Source organism: Bubalus kerabau, chromosome 3 (assembly GCF_029407905.1).
Source record: "Bubalus kerabau isolate K-KA32 ecotype Philippines breed swamp buffalo chromosome 3, PCC_UOA_SB_1v2, whole genome shotgun sequence".
In the NCBI taxonomy this organism is placed as follows: Eukaryota; Metazoa; Chordata; class Mammalia; order Artiodactyla; family Bovidae; genus Bubalus; species Bubalus kerabau.
In genome coordinates this window covers 76869734-76889913 of record NC_073626.1, presented here as the reverse complement: position 1 = coordinate 76889913, position 20180 = coordinate 76869734, and the positions used below count along the sequence as shown (strand labels likewise).

At 41.3% G+C, this 20180-nt stretch overlaps 1 protein-coding gene across 10 annotated transcripts in view; it reads left to right on the top strand.

Moving 5' to 3' along the window:
• The window catches only part of CDCA7 (cell division cycle associated 7), a 39567-nt gene extending 36711 nt beyond the window's left edge, over positions 1-2856 (top strand). For all 10 annotated transcript variants that reach the window (XM_055572201.1, XM_055572205.1, XM_055572204.1 and 7 more), the window contains 2 exons: positions 281-417; positions 1540-2856. In XM_055572201.1, coding sequence (XP_055428176.1) covers positions 281-417; positions 1540-1570 — 168 coding nt within the window. In that variant the 3' untranslated portion in view covers positions 1571-2856. The remainder of the gene's footprint in view (positions 1-280; positions 418-1539) is intronic.
• Positions 2857-20180: the final 17324 nt, after the last annotated feature.

Sequence of the window (20180 nt, the reverse complement as noted above, 5' to 3'; positions counted from 1 at the left end):
GTACTGGATAACTGTGAGCGCTTGTGGAATGCTCGGGACCTGGCCATTCAGGGGAAGTCTGTTCTGTAGTCCCCGTACTAGTAATGGTTGTGTGACTTTTTCCTGTGGGATTTCCCAAGGGAATGTGATCCATTAACCACATTATGTTTTTGTTTTTTTAATAGTAATAAAAAAGATCTGAATGCAACTGATGACACCCACCTTGGAGGTTAAACAGGAGTAGATAAATAAGGGGTGGTAAGGTTTGACTTAATGGTGCCTTTTCACGCTTCTCCTTCAGAACTGGCACTGCCCACCATGTCGCGGGATCTGCAACTGCAGCTTCTGTCGGCAGCGAGATGGGCGCTGTGCGACTGGGGTGCTCGTGTACTTAGCCAAGTACCATGGCTTTGGGAACGTGCATGCTTACTTGAAAAGGTAGGGCTGGTTTTTCTCTCTTCTGCATCCCAATCTTAATTTTTTTTTTTCCTTACATTTATTTTTTCAAGTTATCTGAGAAACTTTTTTTTTAAGCACTTTTCGTATTTTTTTTCCCTCAAACTTTGAACTCTATTTTGTATTGGGGTATAGCTGATTAATAACGTTGTGGTTGTGTCAGGTGAACAGTGAAGGGACTAAGCCGTACATATACGTGTGTCCATTCTCTCCCAAACACCCTGCCCCTGTTCATTTTTGTTACCTTACGAAAGAGAAGGTGGCAGTCAGGATAGCAATCGCATGGAAAGCAGGAGAGGCACGTGGGGCGTCAGGGAGCAGTGCAAACCTTCCTCTGGGTGGTGGTGACCCTTGTGGGCCCTCGTGTAAAATTTAAGCTGTGCACTTCAGATGCATGTTACAACTCAACAGAAACATTTTTAAAGGAGTGAATTAGGCTCTCAGAAGATTATTATTATTTTTGTAACTTTTTAAAAAATAGAAGTATGGTTAATTTACAATGTTGTATTTGTTTCAGGTATACAGCAAAGTGATTCAGTTACATGTTAATATATTATTTTTTGTATTTTTTCCATTACAGTTTGTTACAAACCATTGATTATAGTTTCCTGTGCTGTACAGTGCACCTTGTTGGTTATTTATTTTATATATAGTAGTTTGTAACTGCTAATCCCAAACTTCTGATTTATCCTCACCCCAACTCCCTTCCCCTCTAGTAACCATGTTTGTTTTCTAGATCTGTGAGTCTGTTTCTTTTTTGTAAGTAAGTTTTTATTTGTGATTCCACATATAAGTGATATCATATGATACTCGTCTTTGTCTAATTTAGTATGGTAATCTCTAGGTCTGTCCAACTGGTCCATCCAAATCACATTATTTCATTCATTCTTTCTTACGACTGAGTAGTATTTCACTGTATATATGCACCACATCTGCTTTATCCATTCATCTGTCAATGGACACTTACGTTGTTTCTATGTCTTGGCTATTGTAAATAGTGCTTCTGTGAGCATTGGGGTGCGTGTGTCTTTTGGAATTAGAGTTTTCATAAGAGAATTCTTAAGCCAAAAACCATATCCTGACGTGTTCCCTCTTCTCTTTCAGTCTAAAACAGGAGTTTGAAATGCAAGGATAATAATTGGAAGATCCACTACCTGCCTTCCGCTTCACAAATCTTCCTTGTTAAAGTCTTCAGTTTTGTCATGTAATTGAAACCCGGGTTAAGAATTCTGAGGCTCGGTCTGTCTTAGAGGCAAATCAAGTTGTTCCCATTAAATGCGCATGTGTGTCTGGGCATCACAGAAGTGTAGTGCCAGCTGTACTCTGCCCTCCTGCAGTTTCTCCTTTGCTTTTCTGCCCACCCCTCGCCCCATGCCGTCCTCTTATTTCCAGTGATTCTCCTCCATCATTTAGTTTGGGAATCCTTTTTGAACGAAGTTTTATGAAAGCATGTTGGATTTAATTGGCATTGAAAATAGCCCTGGAATCCACGCATAAAACCAAGCACTTAGAAACACAGTAGTAGTATTAACTACCTCTATCCAATTTCAGAGACTGTCCCTGTAACTTGCTCACATGTAAACACTGGGTCTGATATAGTGTTTGTCAACCTTTTTAGCAGAATCATGGCACAAAAGTTGTAAGACCGTGTGGAAAAATTAGGTGATTGTTGGCAAGTAGAGCATATGACTGTGGAGGCTTCTGAGGATAATATTTCATGTATTTTGCTTGTCACAGTTGAGACTTAGTTGGTGCTGATTTCCCCTGCCATGTGCATCTGGCCCACACGGTCACAATATGAAGGTTCGAGGACAGTACTAAGCTTGAAATCATTGTAGAAAAGCCATCCTAGGAAATTGAGATGGGGAGGCTTCGGGAGTAGGCCAATCTTTGAATTCATGGAATAAAACCTCAGGATAATTGAGTTTGCCAAGTTTATTTCAGTTCATAACATCAGGTGTTTCAAATAAATTCTTGGTTATTTTGCATGGAAAATTGATACTTAAACTCAGCTACAATCCTTCGCAGTTTTTGCTTTCTTGAAGAAATTATAAGCCAGGCATAGAGGATTCATGTTCAGGTTTGAAGCACTTTTAAAACTGAGAAGTGTCTTTTTCGGAGAGGGGTGACTGTCACCAGTTTGCGAACTTGCCATCTCTGCCAGCTTAGTTTCTGGGCAGAGTCGTGTGTTGTCTCTCCCTGGCCCTGTTTTGGCACGAATCAAACCTTTCGTAGAGGTAGACTCAGAGTGCGTGTGTGTGCATTTTGCTTTGCATCTGCAGCCTGTAGCTCTGCCGGTTCGGTTTGGTGTTTGGTGCATAATTGGACCTTGAATCAATACATGTAAATAGAACTTTTGATCTGTTACACTTTTATACAAAGTTTTTTTATTTTAATAATAAAACATTTTGTTTTAGCTTGTCTACTTTTTTAAAATCTTTGATACTCAATTTTACTGCGCCGAGTCCTAATGTTTCTTTCCTATTTAAACAAAAGACCATTTCTGCCTTTTCAAGACCCACCTCTCCCCTTTTGGCTTAAGTTTCTGATGACAAAGGGCTAGCTCTTTTGAACAGGGCCTGATTTGGTGATGTGATTAATAGCTGTGAATCAGAATCAGCTAAGATGGCTACATCGACAGATAGAAAGTAGGGACTCGTGAAGTTTTACAATGATGTTTTCCTTCCCTTGGCCCTTTGCCAACACAAGAACCAACAGCAGTTTCACAATACCTGGATATTTATTTTAGACTCCCTGTACCTTGAGGCCTGTTCTAGGACTGAGAATCAAAAGACAGAAAAAGCATGGTTCAAAAGTTCTCATATCCCATTCTTTTATTTTTTAATTTAAAAATTAAAAAAATTTTTGGGGGCCATGCCGAGCAGCATGTGGGATCTTAGTTCCCCGACCAGAGGGCAAACCCAGGTTCCCTGCATTGGAAGTGTGAAAGAAGTCTTAACCACTGGACTGCCAGGGAAGTCCTAGTACCTCATTCTTCACTTTAGGGTTGGCATAGTACACCCTCTTACAGAGACAAAGAAAGGTAGGAAATTGAGAATTTTGGAGAGTGTGGGGCTAGTCTGTAGACCTATACTGTAGCACACAGTTCTGGGTGAACTTGGGTGTGTAGTTCAAGGGTGAGGAGAGAAGAGGCAAGCTACTTTGTTAGATGCCAAAATGGGGAGGCGGCCTGAAGGATTGCAGATGGGCATAGCTAGCCACATAGGAAACTTTGTAAAACATAATTCTGTGCCTTGAAAGTTTGTTGGAAGTGCTTATTATCAGATGAAAGTACCTGCTGGTAACCCAGGATTGCAGCAGTGCTCAATCCAACATTATAAATATTTGACAAAGAAGGGATACTAGAGTTAGTTCAGCACCTACTAAGTACCAGACACAGTGCTTAGTACAGGATGTATGTTAGGCATTTTGGAGATGAGACTCAGCAAGGTTAAGTAACTTAAGAAAACTGAAGAGCTGTGCCTGCTCTTGTAGCCTGAGAAGATTTTAGATAATAGAGCCAAACACTGTTCTGAGGGCTTCTGATAGACTGGGTTACATATGTGATAGATAAGGCTACATATGTTGATCTTAACAGGTAATACCATCCACCCATAGTTACATGTTTATTTCATTTTCTCTCATAAGAATGAAGTCATTGGGAGCAAGAACACTTTGATCCAAATACTCATGTAGTCTGGATTCAGCAAGTGGTTACTAAGGGAGTTCCCTCGTGGTTAAGATTCTGGGTTTTTACTGCCATGGCCTAGGTACAGTTCCTGGTCGGGGAACTGAGATCCCACAAGCCACACAGCCAAGAAAAAGAAAAGCTTACTGAATATTTATCAAATGAATTGAGGTTCCTGGATGGGAAAGTTCCTGAGATTTGAGCAGAAAGAACTAAAGTCATGGTGGAGGAGAAATAATGGATAGGTCCTAACATTTGTTAATCCCAGCATTAACCCCTATGAGGTATAACCTTTCTTTGTGATACAATGCTTAGCTTTTTATGAAGCTGCAATGGTCAATTCATTAAAAATCATGTATTTCTAATAATGTGTTTTTCTATGGGAAAATACAATTTAGTTCATTGTACTAACTTGAATACCGCTGTTCAACTAAATAAAGAATTTGTATTGAGCTGTTAATGAGCTACAAAAAGATAATTTTACATATAGTAGCTCTAAATGGTATCCATTTGGGGAAAATTTGGGGTGGCAAAAATTGAGTTCATGGACATTAAAAACTTACTGTAAGAGAGAAGATACTGGCTTCAGCAGTGGTCCATCCTGTTTCATCTTGCTCCCTCCAGTCCATTGAATTATTGTGAAGAAAAACCCAGGCATATGACATGCATACATACTTCAGTATTTCTAAAAGACTTGTAGAACCATAATAAAATATTATTACACCTAAATAAAGTTAGAGTTCCTTAATATCAAATATCCAATCATTTTTCAAATTGTCACTATCCTACGCCTCACCTTCCATTTATACAATTGACCTATTTGAATTCAGGACTCCTAATGCTTATTTAAAGTCTCTTAATTATTAGGTTTCCCCTCCCTTTATTCCCCTTGCTATTTATTTGTTGATAAAAGTCATTTTCTCCTGAAGAATTTCCACATTTTACTAACTGCAACCCCATAGTGTCATTTAGCATGTTCCTCTGTCTTCTCCGTTATGTCTAGAAGCTTGATCAGGATCGGATGCAGCAACAGTACTTTATTTTGTGAACTGACATCAGAAGACTTACTGTCCTGTTCTCTCCCTTTTTGTACTGTTAATAGCCACTGACAAACATTTTCTGTCTCTTCATTAATCAACTGGGAATTTCCCCTCAACTATTTATTTATACTAGGTACAGTTTTTACATAATAGATGTATTAAGAACTTGATTTTTTTTTTAACCAGTTTTCAGAACCAAAATTAGCTCTCCAGTATCTTCTAATGGTGCCTAACAAGGGTTTTCTTGTTTACTTGTTTAAGTATCATTTGAACTCTTGGATTTTTCAGATATTTGATGTGTTTCAATTCATAGCAGTTGTTATTCTCACTGATGCCCAATTTGGGCCATTGAGAGAGCTGTCACGTAGGCCCCTGCATCCTTCTGATGTGACCCCAGGGGTCTTTATAATACCCTTTGTTTTCTAGTAAGACAGAATGTTCCAGGCTCACCCTGTACATTTTCTACCTCAAACCTACAGTCAGCCATTCCTCCATTGTATTTTGTTTTCATAACACATTTCTTTTGTATCTATCTATATTACATATACACACAACTTACGTAAATGAGCTCATATATAAACAAATTATCAGATCAGATCTGTTGCTCAGTCATGTCCGACTCTTTGCGACCCCATGAATCGCAGCACGCCAGGCCTCCCTGTCCATCACCAACTCCCGGAGTTCACTCAGACTCACGTCCATCGAGTCAGTGACGCCATCCAGCCATCTCATCCTCTGTCGTCCCCTTCTCCTCCTGCCCCCAATCCCTCCCAGCATCAGAGTCTTTTCCAGTGAGTCAACTCTTCGCATGAGGTGGCCAAAGTACTGCAATTATATATAAATATATTAGTGTCACTATACATAAACACGGTTTCAGAACAATAGTACCAATATTACTACTTAGATATTATTACTGAGAACAGTTAAAAGATTTTTCTCTTTTCACCCTTATTGTAAGTTCTTTGGTACTGTTTTTAAAGTCATTTTAAACTCTATATGGTTATTAAGTTTACTTGTGTTATTTTGCTTTTGTTTTTAAAGACAGCTTTTTAAAAAATTAGGATTTAATTTTGTCTTCTAATGATGTAAAACAGTTACGTATTTCCAAAGTTGAGCTTACAAAATAAGATGTTTTTAGTGAAGTCTAGATTTTATTTCTGTCCTTCCACCCTGATCCTTCTCTCCCTCTCTAAATTAACATCTTACACTTTTTAATGACTTACACTCAGATTTTTAGAACTATAAACAAATATGTATACATATCTACTCTTTTTGCCTTCTCAGATAAATTATAGTATCTGACTCACTATATACTTTTTAAAAATCTTTTTTACTGAATATGTATGGGAGAGAGTCATAATTTAATTTTATTATACAGAGAATTCTGAAATATGCTCACATACATGAACATGGAACTTAAGCCATGAAGTTTCAGAGAAAAAGATGTTGCAGAAAGTGGTTTCCTCTACTACTGCAACTCTGAAGGACATACTGTTCTGTGAGCTTGTGCTAAGATACTCAAATTCTCTCTTCTCACATTGAGCTTAGTAGGCGAGTCATATCAGCAGGAACCAATATTTCATTTTTACTTTTATTTGATTATACATTCTTTAATAGACTAGTCCTCAAGTATGTCTTCTAAAATGAATAGCTGTAAATGTTTCTCAGGGGTTTCCCTGGTGGCTCAGACGGTAAAGAATCTGCCTGCCAATGTAGGAGGTGTGGGTTCAGTCCCTGGGTGGAAAAGATACCCTGGAGAAGGAAATGGCAACTGACTCCAGTACTCTTGTCTGGGAAATCCCATGGACAGAGGAGCAAGGTGATTGCAAAAGAGTCAGACCCAACTTAGCACCTAAACAACAAAAACTGTTTGTCACTTGTTGAAGACTACCCAGTATGGCTTTTTAAAAAGTAATAATTACCACAGGAGCTTGCCTAAATTTTAAGACATGACCATTTTGAGTAACCTAGTGCTTTAGGAGGAAAAATATGTAAATAAAATTCCTTTATGCAAATGATTCTTGCAATTCTCATTGCCAGTCAGATTTTTGTAAATCATGATAAACAGATGCTACTGAACTAAATGACTAAGTAAAATTATGGAGATAGATTCTACTTATCTTCTTTTTCAGTGTTGGGGAGGGGGAGAAAAGGATGATCAGGGCAGACACTAAGAACTCTATTAATTGATTTTAGCAAAGTGACATGTGGGATTTCTAAAATTGGAGAGAGCTGACAGGCCCTGGTAAGAGAGAGGTTTGATTTCAACTTAGTTTGCTTTACCAGAAAACTAGGTTTTAGAAACAACCTAATATCAAGCTTGCCTAGTGTTTAGCATTTTTGTTTTTTTAGTTTTTATGACTTTTATGAAATCCTTAAAGAACAGAATACAAAATTCTGGCATTGACAGTTGGTATAAAGGGAAATTTCTGAGCTGTATCAGTTTGCCTAATACAGTGGAGTTAAAAGGCTTGGATGTTTTCTTCCCACTTCAAAAAAGTTTTGAGTTTTTTTTTTTTTTTCATCTTTTTTACACATCTTAACACCGAAACTATGCTGTGACCCCTTTCCCTAGTGCAAGAACAGCCTGGAAGCAAGGCTGCTCATTCATAGTAATGGTTCTTACCATTCCTTCCTGGCTGCACCCTCTGACATGGGGGAGGAAGTACTGTCCCACCTTTGGAAAAAAAGAAAAACAACTAACAGCTTTCCCGAGTAAAATGGCCATGGCGCCTTGTAGCGGGTGAGAGTCCATTTGTTTCTTTTTTATAAAAAGGCAGAATCTCCAGTTTTAAAATGTGGAATCACTAATGGGAGAGAAATGGGGATGGGGGTGGGTGGCCTCCCTATGCCCGGAGTCTTTGGAAAGGCCAGTCCGTGGATGGGCAGGTGGGGCTGGTGAGGGGCAATGGCCTCCCGCCAGCCACCACAAACTGTGACAACCGCCGGGACTTGGGGCAACCACAGAGCTGGCGCCCGAGCCCCCGCCTCGAACCTCCCTCCAAGTCATTCTTCAAGAGCAGGGAAGGGAAGTCAACTGACGTTTTAGAAAACTAATGAAACCGGACAAATGGACTAGAAGCTGGAGGATGGTCTGGGCTGCATGCCCTCACGGCTTAATATTTGCTTTTTGTTACTTTTTTCCTAAATTTAAAAAGATTGAAAAATGTACAGTTCTGGATTTCCCTGGTGGTCCAGTGGTCAAGAATGCAGCTGCCAGTGCAGGGGACACGGGTTCCATCCCTGGTCTGCAGAGATGCCAAGGGACAGATAAGCCTTTGCACCACAACTACTGAGCCTCTGTGTGGTAACCACTGAGGCCTGTGTGCGCTAGAGCCTGTGCTCCGCAGCAAGAGAAACCACCATGAGAGGTCCACGTATAGCAACGACAGAGTAGCCCCCACTTGGCGGAAACTAGAAAAAAACCCACGAGCAGCAAGGAAGACACTGCATAGACAAAAATAAAATTAATTAATTAAAAAAATGGACAATTCTGTGGCTTCCAGCACACTCATGGTGTTGTACAACCATTACCAGAACACTTTCATCAACTCCCACAAAAGAAACCAATCACCAAAACAGTCACTCCCCGTTTTCTCTGTCCTCCTCAGTCCATCAGATCAGATCAGATCAGTCGCTCAGTCGTGTCTGACTCTTTGCGACCCCATGAATTGCAGCACGCCAGGCCTCCCTGTCCATCACCAACTCCCAGAGTTCACTCAGACTCATGTCCATCGAGTCAGTGATGCCATCCAGCCATCTCATCCTCTGTCGTCCCCTTCTCCTCCTGCCCCCAATCCTTCCCAGCATCAGAGTCTTTTCCAATGAGTCAACTCTTCACATGAGGTGGCCAAAGTACTGGAGTTTCAGCTTTAGCATCATTCCTTCCAAAGAAATCCCAGGGCTGATGTCCTTCAGAATGGACTGGTTGGATCTCCTTGCAGTCCAAGGACTCAAGAGTCTTCTCCAACACCACAGTTCAAAAGCATCAATTCTTCGGCGCTCAGCCTTCTTCACAGTCCAACTCTCACATCCATACGTGACCACAGGAAAAACCATAGTCTTGACTAGACAGACCTTTGTTGGCAAAGTAATGTCTCTGCTTTTGAATATGCTATCTAGATTGGTCATAACTTCCCTTCCAAGGAGTAAGCGTCTTTTAATTTCATGGCTGCAGTCACCATCTGTAGTGATAGGAACTCTGCTTTCTGTCTCCTGGATTTGCCTGTTTTGGATGTTTGGGAATATACAGTATGTGACTTTTTGTGTCTAAGTTTTTTCACTTAGCATGTTTTCAAGGCTCATCCGTGCAGTAGTTATCAGTACTTTATTTCTTTTTGTGGCCTAATTATATTCCATTTTATGGTTATGCCACAGTTTTCTCAATCAGTGGATGAGTATTTTGATTGTATTCACTTTTGTCTCTTGTGAATAGTGCTGCTATGAACATTCATTTGCAAGATTTTGTTTCAACATTCAGTTTCAACCTAGGACTGGAATTGCTAGGCCGTAAAAGTAATAATTCTTTGATTGAGTAACTGCCAGACTATCTTTTTCACTTGCTTGATTGTACTCTTTGGTGCACTAAAGTTCTCCTTTTCAAGGGGTCCGTTGTATTGATTTTTTCCTTTTGTTGCTTGTGTTTTTGATGTTATATCTAAGAATCCATTGCTGGGCTTTCCTGATGGCTCAGTGATAAAGAATCTGCCTGTCAATGCAGGAGACATGGGTTGTGTCCTTGATCCAGGAAGATCCCTGGATCATAGGAAGATCCCTGTGCCACGAGAGCAGTGAAGCCCCCCGTGCCACGACTATTGAGCTTGTGCTCTAGAGCCCATGAGCCACAGCTACTGAAGCCTGCGCTCTGCAACAAGAGAAACCACTGCAACGGGAAGTCTGCACACTGCATCCAGAGAGTAACCCCCTGTCTTCAACTAGAGAAAAGCCCGCATAGCAACAAAAAACCACCACGGCCAAAAATAAAATTTAAAAAAAAGGAATCCATTGCTAAATTCAGCATCATGAAGATCTATACCTATGTTTTTCTTCTAGGAGTTTGACATTTTTTAATTTTTACGTCTGTGATCCATTTTGAGTTAATTTTTGTATGTGTGTGAGGTAAGGGTCCAGTTTCATTCTGTTGCATGTGGATAGCCAGTTGTCCAAGCACCATTTGTCAAAAAGACATTTTTTCCCTGTTGGATGATTTCAGCACCCTCGTTGAAAATCAGTTAACCAGATATGAATGGGTTTATTTCTGGGCTCTTATTTCTATTCCCTTGATCTTTATGTCTGTCCTTATGCCGCAACAACACTGTTCAATTACTACAGTTTTGCTGTAAGTTGTGAAATTGGAACATTTTCCTCCAACTTTCTTTTTCAAGATTGTTTTGATTATTTTGGGTCCTTTGCAATTTCATGTGAGTTTTAGTATCAGTTTATCCATTTCTGCAAAATTGGAAGTTGGAATTTTTATAAGAATTACATTGAGTCTGTAAGCTGATTTAGGGAGTATTGCCATGTTAACAAAATTAAGTGTTCCAGTCATGAACATGGGATGTCTTTCCATTTATTTAGGTATACTTTAATTTCTTTCACAATGTTTTGTAGTTTCTAGTATAGTTTCTGAGTCTTGCATCTCCCTGGTTCAGTTTATTCCCAAGTAATTTACTCTTTTTGATGCTATTGAAATTTAAATTATTTTCTTAATTTCATTTTCAGATTATCACTTATATATAGAAATACAACTCATTTTTGTATATTGAAGCTTACTATTGTTTTTAAGGGAACTTTTCTCACCCGTGCATCCTTGGAACTTATGCTTGTTCTTTGGGTTTAACAGTCAGACCTATAGTCTTTCTAAGAAGTCTCCTTAGTCTCATCCATCTTGATATAAGAATTTGAATACTGTCTTGTTACCAAGAAGTTTTGCTCTTTAATTAACCATGGAGGGACTTCCCTTATGGCCTAGTGGCATGGATCACTGGTCAGGGAACTAAATCCCACATGCTGCCTCTAAAGATCCTGTGTGCCACAACTAAGACTCAGAGCAGCCAAATAAATAAATATTGTAAAAATGCTAACCATGGCTTATACTACATTTTAAAATGCCAACTGATATGTTGAGATGGAGAAAAAAGGGAGATACGGGCAATAAGCTTATATTCATCATATTTTAAAATTTATTTGTATTTTTTTAATTACTTTTATATAAAACTGAAATTTCATAATTTAAATCATCCACATCCGGCCACTCACAGGTAACCACAGGTAAGAATTGGATTACATGGGTGTTGAACTTAAGTATTGTTAATGTTGCTAAGATCATACTCTGCATATAATTTTTGTCCTTCTGTTTTAAAAATGTCTAAATTCTGTAATAGCAACTCACTGTTAGGAAACATCAATTTAATCACTATAAAAAAGAATAATTTCTTTACATTTATTTATAATAGAGACAACCACTTTGGACATGTCTTCATGGGTTTTTTTTTTTTTTTTTGGCCATGCCGGAAGGCATGCAGGATCTTAGTTTCCTGACCGGGGATAGAACCTGTGACCCCTCCAATGGCAGCACAGAGTCTTAAGCACTGGACTGCCAGGGAAGTACCCACACACACACACACACACTGTTTTTTTGGAACACATGTATACCTATGGCGGATTCATTTTGATATTTGGCAAAACTAATACAATTATGTAAAGTTTAAAAATAAAATAAAATTTAAAAAAAATAAATAAAAAATAAAAAATTAAAGCATTACACATGCATTTTTAAAAAAAAAAAAAAATCAAATATTTCTGAAGGATTCCTAGTGAAAAGCAGCAATGTCTTTCTCCACTTCTCCAGAACCCCAGTCCTACTTTAACTGCAATTTTTACAACTTTTGAGGGATAACCTCCATATCTCAATATTTTCCCAATATTTCTCTCTCTTTTCTTTTTTTTTTTTTTGGCTTAAACAATAGATTTATTTCTTGAAGTTCTGGAAACTGGAAGTACAAGGCTAGTGTGCTAGCAAGATCTGAGGCTTCTCTCCTTGGGTGGCAGATAGCTGCCTTCTCCCCGTGTCCTCACTGGCCCTTTCCTCTGTGCTCTGTTACACTATCTGTTGATCTCTTGACTTCATTTTCCCCACATCCTCATCATCCCTCAAGGCCTGACCAGAATAAGCATATTGGCCCCAGATGTTAGAAGCAACTAGAATTTTGTAAGCCCTTACATGTGCCAGGCACTCTGCTGTAATGTTGCCATTTTAATCCTTACCACAGCCAAATGAGTTAGTTTACATCGTTCTAGTTTAAAGGTAGGGAAACAGATATTCAGAGAGGTAAGAAACTTGTCCAAGTGTGGCAGATTGCATTTTCCAAAACATGGTCACAGTAGTATTTCTGGTCCCACCTGCTTTTCCAGAACCCTGCTTTCCCGGAACTCCATTGCCTTGGAGTATTTCCTTACTCCTTAAGCCAGGGTAAGTCTCTGTGGCTGACTTAATGAGTAGAATGCTGTGAAAACACTGCTGCTGCGTGACTTACAAGCCTGTCTTTATAAAGGTAGAATGCTTCTTACTGTCTTTCTCCCCATGGGTTCTTTTTTTTTTTTCCTTTCATTTTTTTAATTGAAGGATAATTGCTTTACAGTATTTTGTGGTTTTCTGTCATACGTCAACAAGAATTAGCCATAGGTACACCCTTATCCTGCCCTTCCCAAACTTGCCTCCCATCTCCCTCCCCATCCCACCCAGAGCTCCTGTTTGACTTCCCTGAGTCAAACAAATTCCCATTGTTTAGCAAATTCCCATTGGCTATCTATTTTACATATGGTATTGTAAGTTTCCATGTTACTCTCTCTATACATCTCACCCTCTCCTCCCCTCCCCACCTCCCGTGTCCAAAATGACTGTACTACAAATCATTTTGTAAATAATCTGTAAATGCAATCTACAGATCCCTGTGATTCTTACCACAATATCTTAAGGAAACCCTCGCTCCATGAGGAAGCCACATGTAGGTTTTCTGGCTAACAGCATCGACTGGAGGGCCCAGCTAGTACAAGAGCTGGCATTATATCCAGACATGTGAGAAAACAAGCCCTCAGATGACGCTCGGCTCCAGCCCATGAGTCACTCTTAGCCTTCCAGCTGGGGCTCTGGACAGTGTAGAACAGAGACAAATTGCCCCTTAATGCCCTGTCTAAATTCCTGACCCACAAAGTTGATGAATGTGACAAAAAACAGTTGTTTTATGCCACTAAGCTTTGAGGTCATTCGATACACAGCAATAGATAACCAGAACATCAGGACCTTGGGTTTGAGACTCGTTTCTCCTCCAGAGTCTTTGCTTGTAGTCACTAGGCTCCATGATCTGTGAAGACTGCCATATTAGTTGGCTAGGGCTGCCATAACAAAGCACTACAGACTGGGTGCTTTAAACAGTAGAAATGTATTTTCTCATGATGTGGGAGGCTAGGAGTCCAAGATCACGGTGTTGGCAGTGTGGGTTCCTTCTGAAGCCTCTTTACTTGGCTTGTAGGTGCCATCTTCTCCCTGTATCTTCACATGGTCTTTGCCTTTGCTCACTTGTGTCCTAATCTCCCCTTCTTATAAGGGCAGAACCCACATGTATGACCTCATTTTACGTTAATTACCTCTTGAAAAACCCTCTACTCAATTACAGTCATATTCTGAGGTACTGGGGGTTAGAATGTCATCATGTGAATTTGGGGAAGACACAGTTCCACCTAGGACAACTAGCCATGGGGCGGGGAGCTCTGGCTCCTAGCTCACTCTGCCCCCTGCCTTCATCTATTTACCTTCCAGGGCAGTGGCTTCAGAACCTGGCCGCGCGTTAGAATCATCTGGTGCGTTCAAACAAGAAGAGTTATAGCCAAGCCCTACCCCAGACCAATTCAGTCAGAATCTCTGGGGCAAGACCTGGGTACCAGCGTGTTTTTAAATTTCCTCCCCTTGATTCTAATGCGCAGCCAGGGTTGAGTATGACCGCCCTGGGGTGGAAGAGAGGTCTGGTGAAAGCGCTGAGTCAGTCAGGACAAGTGAGGGTCCCCTGGGGCAGCCGGCTGGTGCTTCGGCTACTGGAAGAGAAAGAAAACTGACAGAGTCCCAGTGCTTTCCAGTAGCTTAGGTACGAAGAGGCTGGGGTATCCAGTGGGATAAAAAGCAGAAGATGGAGGGGAATATCCATCCCATTAGTTAAGATGTGAAATTCCATCACCTGACATTGGAAACCAGAATAAAAGAGGGGGAGCACAAGATATTCAATGGCACTAAGGTAGCATAAGTGAACAAGGGGTTTGGTGTGAATCTTTTCTTGTTAGAGCCTGGTTTTCATGTCTTACTTTGGAAATATGTAACTGAGCAGAATTTATTGACTCGATCTTATAAAATATGAAAATCAGCTGCCAGTAATATTGTTCAGCCTGGGAGCTCCAGACTTACATGTCAGGAATTGATGACATATGGGTTCCTTGATCTCGGTTCACGATCAGAAGTCAGCAGCATCAAACCGTTTCTACCTTGTCCTTCCCCAGCCAGCCACACTCAGCAGACCTCTATTCCATTCTTTCCTTCTGACTCCCAGCCTCCCGCTTTGGCTGTTTCTGGGACTGTTTGTTGCTTCTGAATTGACACAAGGGATGTTGCCTATTCTCGAAGTCATAAATTTATATTAGTATTACTACAGTAAATTCTTTATGAAATAAAAATCAATAGTCACCGACATCCTGAGTAGTGAGGAAAATAATTGTTTATGGCACTCAGCTTAAGCTGTTCTGGTAATCACGTTGAAAAATACAATATTTATTCATTAGATCAAATTTAATGAGGCCTCCTGGCAGTAATTATAAAAATTACTGTAGCAGTAAATTACTAATGAGTTGTGATGTGCTTCCTACCTGTGAAGGACTGGGGGTTGAAAAAGCCTGCTATCCAGATGAGGATGTGAGGGGGGGAGCCCCACAGGCTCCGCGCTGCTCCCTCACCCAGGCAGGAGAGGAGCAGTGTGCCCAGACCACAAAAGCAAACAAGAAAAAAGGCCAAGGACATGCAACCCGGGCAGCGGGGGGAGAGGATTTCTTGCAGCCGTCGGAACACGCTCAAGATTAGAGCATTCTTTTCCCAAAGGTGAGCATCATCTCAGCGGCTTGGAGTTACTGGCGTGCTGGGGTCACAGAGGAGCACTAATCTGATGCCTGGGAAGGACAGCGTTTCCTATTAAGGCTGGGAAATGATTCCAGACACACGCCGCCCCCTTTAAGTCTGGGGGCTCGACTCTGACCGTGGAGGTAAAGGTTCTGCCCGGTGCTTTCAAAACCAGCCGCTGAGCCTCTGCTCTAAGCAAACACAGTTGATAGTTTCTTACAAGCTCCTGGGGGTTTCTTTCCTCCTCGGAAGGCTCAGAACTGCCTAGAATTTTTGTTCTTCTATTTGGAGCCAATTTTTTTTTTCTTTAAAGATGCAAGTCATTAATTTTGATAGGAGATCTATACATGGAAAAGTCAGAAAACATATTGATCTGAGGTCAGATACAATTAAAAAAAAAATACAGCAACAGAGTTAAATGTGCACATTAAACCTGAATGAGGTATGGTTCGACACAGCTTTGTACTGCAGTTCTCTGGATTAATATAAACGGTGGATACTGCTGTACCTCACAACAGGGCTACTGTGTCGGGGCCCTATGATAGCCTTTGTTCCCCAGACACAGAACCATGGCCTTCCCATGAGGGACAAGCCATACCGGGTGAGGACCTCCCACCACCAACTGCTGGAGTCAGGTACCCGGTGGAAACGCCGCAGAAGCCTCAGCACAGCATCCCCCTCCAAAGCAGTGCTTCTGAATAGCAGGCAGGCTGTCGTCTGGAGTGACAGCTATCTATTCAGGTGGCGGCTGCTTTTGTCTTCTCACTTGTAACACCACGAGGATTTTTGTTTAACTTTCAGGATTCTGACAGCATCTCAGAATGTCATACTCCGAATGGGTCCAGCCCCTCCTCTCATGGGGAGGATGCGGTGACATTAGAGTGTACATTTTTTTTCTTTAAATTGCAGATGCCTTAAAATGAGATTGTCAGGTTTGTTGGCTCGTCAGACGACAGTATCAAGATTGTCACAGTGTATTATACCACTATAATATGATCATGGTACACGAGACTAAGGAGTAATATTGTACTTAGTGGTGGGACTGAGTCATGTTAACACTAAAAATGGCGAGCAGCCTTGCGTCTTACCAGAGAACCTAGGAAAGATGTTATCCTGCAGGACGTGAGGCCAGAATTTCATCATCCAGGGAAGGTCAAGAGCCCTCCTAGGACAGGGAGGAGTAGTGGAGTCAAGATGAGGGATATTTGGGGAGACCTGAGCAGAAGGGAGCTGGGGGCTCCTCAGGAAAGCTGACTGAAGCCACCAATACAAAGTGATTATTGAAGGAAGGAGTCAGTGTCAACTGTGAGTTTTCCTCACAGTTAGAATCATGTGGCTAAACTAGAAGCAATTTAAAGAGGAGTGTTATCTGCCTTGCTTATACCCTTCTTTGCCATTCATTCCTTCATCAGATGTTCATAAGCCCTCCTGTGTGCCCAGCCCTGGGCATCAGGCACCCAGCGGTACAGGTACCAGGCACAGGCCTGCCTGGCAAGGTCTGCAGTGCAGACAGTGAACAAGTCTAAGTACAAACTAACATGCATTGTCTGTGGGCTTTAAGTGCTGGGGAGGAAAAGGCCTGATTTCTTTAGGGAAAGCAATTCTGAAGCTGAGAACTCAAAAGATGAGGAATTAGGAGGGGAATGGTGGGGCAGGGAGCAGCATTCCTGTGCAGGAGATCACGTCGATCCTGTACGAGCTGACGGAGGGTCAGAGGGATGGAGGGAAGAGGTGACCCCAGTCACCATTTGAAGAACATGACCTCTGGGGTCAGACAGACCTGAGGTTGAATTTGGGTCCATCAACCTCTCTGTGTTATTTGAAAGAGCCTAAATAACATCATCTGGAAAGCCCTCAGCCAGCACGGAGCCTGGCGTGTAGTAGAAATTCAGTACGTGGAAATAATCATTATCATTACTGAGGAGCAGGTTGGTGAGCTTATCGCCATGTGGTGTGCAGATAATCCAAGTGCTTGTTCTATGGTGGTTGGACAGTCAGGGCGCTGGACAGACTAAGGCATGTGCACGCACGGCACTGCCATCATCCCTGAGTCAGGGCATAGAGGAGAACACAAGAGTAGTATTTATGCTGATACAGGACAACAGTATCCCCAAGAAGACATTCATCTACTTGTTAGCATCAAGCAATGCCTCCACATATGGTAAATGAGCTTGCACATCATAGTTTGAGATTATTTGTTCAGTGCACAAACCACACAACTGTACTCCCAAACCCTGAGTCCCACATGCCGTTCTCTGAGTGCCTATAGAGTAGTCAATTTCAAGCATGTGTTTTTTTCTAAGGCAGGCTGCTCTTGTGCCTACTAGTAGAGAAAGTCTGTTTCCTAAAACTGATAGGATTTTCAGGGTTTATCTTTTCTTTAAAATATGCACAGATTCCTCCCTGCACTAATGTTACTGCACACAACAGTCATATTTGAAGAAGGAAACTTACCCACAAGAACTGCAAGAGAAATGAAAAATGTGTGCCCAGAGCCCTCCCAGAAGTCAAGGATGTCAGTGTTTAGAGTATGTTGAATTGGATCTTTGCACTTCTGAACTCCATGTCCCCAGGCTCAAGAGTAGCCTGGGAAAGATGAAGTGCTGGGGTTTCCCCATTGCTCCTATTCCAAGAGCCCATCAAAGGCTGGCTGAGATTCATTTTTCATGACTGGGTTATGAGCATATTTATAAAGGATTAACCTGGGCCCGACAGTCCTGGAATATGATACGGTTAAAATATTTTATTCCACGTTGTCTTCTTCACTATGTCTTCCCCTACTTCTTGATAACGAGTCCTTGTCATTGATGGGATTATATGCATCCTAGTAGGCCTGCTAGGGAAGACGTAGCTTTTTCCAACCTGGACATCCACAAGGTGAATAAGCTCTTATTTTCTGAGAATTTTTGTCTAGAGGAAAAGTGTTCACTGCTGGGTTGACTGAGCTTTATAACCCAAATGGCTGAACAAATGAGTCGTGGGCATCCTCAACTGGCTTATCCCTTCAAAAATGCATAAAGCGGGGAGCTGTGGGGAGAGGGGGGACAGGAAAGAGGCAGGAGGAGAACAGACACAGGCTGGAGACTCACCAGTCCTGCCAGGGGCGGCTTTGTTTGGCCCGGCCTGTCTCTGGTACCCGGGGCACCCGCACATCCTCACGCAGCTCGGCTCTCCCTCGCCTGCAAGCCTGCTGCCCCGAACTCTTTTTAGAGCGCCAGGTCTGAGTGTGGCTTAAAGGGCCATCTGCTACAGGCACATGGTCAGCCCTTTGTGGAAGCTGCTTATTGGGGGTACTTTAGAACTCAGCCTCTTTGTCCCGAAAACAGCATACTTCTGTGGGCTTTTTTTCCCCCTAAATTGAACCACTCCTGTCCCTAATTGTATCACTCCCGCTGTCACCTCCTAGCCATCAGAGCCTGTGGCATGGTTCTGATTGTGTTGCTGTGTGTCCTTGAAGCATCCTTTTTGTTGTGTTCAATGGCTCTCCTTCAGCTCACAACACAGTGGTCGCAATGGTCTCCTAGGGTCACCCATTCTCCACCGAGGACCAGCCCAGAAAAGCTCAGTCGTAATGAACGGGGCTTCAGACAGACAGACACACACGCGGGCTTGAGAGCCCTCCTGGCTTTGGCCACTCTTAACAAGATTTTGTCATTTGTGGCTTTTGCACATTGGAAGAGAACTTTCATCTCTGAGTTTCTATGGGCTATAAATACTTGGTAGGTTAAAAAGGAATCATTCAGAACATGAAATAAACATAACCTGGCACGTACACAGCAACACACCTCAACGGAGCCCTTCAACTTGGAGGCCAGAGCTGCGGGAATCTGAGACAGGCCTTCCTTCATCTCCTCTCTCATTCACTTCCCTCCCGGGCTGGACACTGCTCTGCTTGCTGACCTCTTTTGGTTGGATATTTTCCTAATGAGGCAGGAGGATGAGGTCTCCATGTTACTTGCACCTTTTAACCATGAAGTGAAAACTCGATTTAGTTGGGATGGGGGGGAAAATGTGTACAATGTATGGAAAACACGATATGGATAATATGTATCTTCCACAAATAAAGAAATGAGCTTCGACAGAGGCATGCTCTGCCTCGATTCTGAGAAATCCCTTCCCTGCTCTCTGTGGCTTTGTTTTTTGAGATAGGTGCTTTATTATTATTTTCAGATTATAAAAGAAGTATGTGATTGTTGTAAAAAAATTAAGTTATAGAAAGATAGACTAAGAAAAATCAGCATCAAACAGATTTTCCAAAGATCGTATCATTAATACCTTTGTCCTGTGTTCTTTTTTCATTGAGGTGTAAAATACACATAGAAAGATACTCAAATCATAAATGCATAACTCAATATTAAAAAAAAATTTTTTTAATAGTATACATCCATATCATGACCACAACAAAACATTCCTTGCACCGTAGCAGACTACTGTGTCCTCCAGAAATCCCTTCCTGAGGACATACATATATACATATCCCATTTTTAGACTTTGTTTTCTCTGTATTACACTTTTTAAGCTTTGCTTATGTATAGCAGGTGTTTTTACAAAAAGGAACCCACCACTTCATATGGTATTGCCATCAGATCTTCTCATTTTATATAATAAAAAATTTAAAATTCTGTATATAATAAAATATATAGCATTACTTTATATAATACCAATAAAATCTCACATTATGTAATATACAAATATATAATTTACATAATTATCACTTTCCTATCTTTGTCATTAAATCTAAAACTAAACCATCATTTGTCATGGCTGCATCCTGTTATTAGATGTAGCATAATTTGTAAACTAACATTCCCACTGACGGACATATAGCATTGTTCGCTTTTGATTATGTTTAAGAATTAAC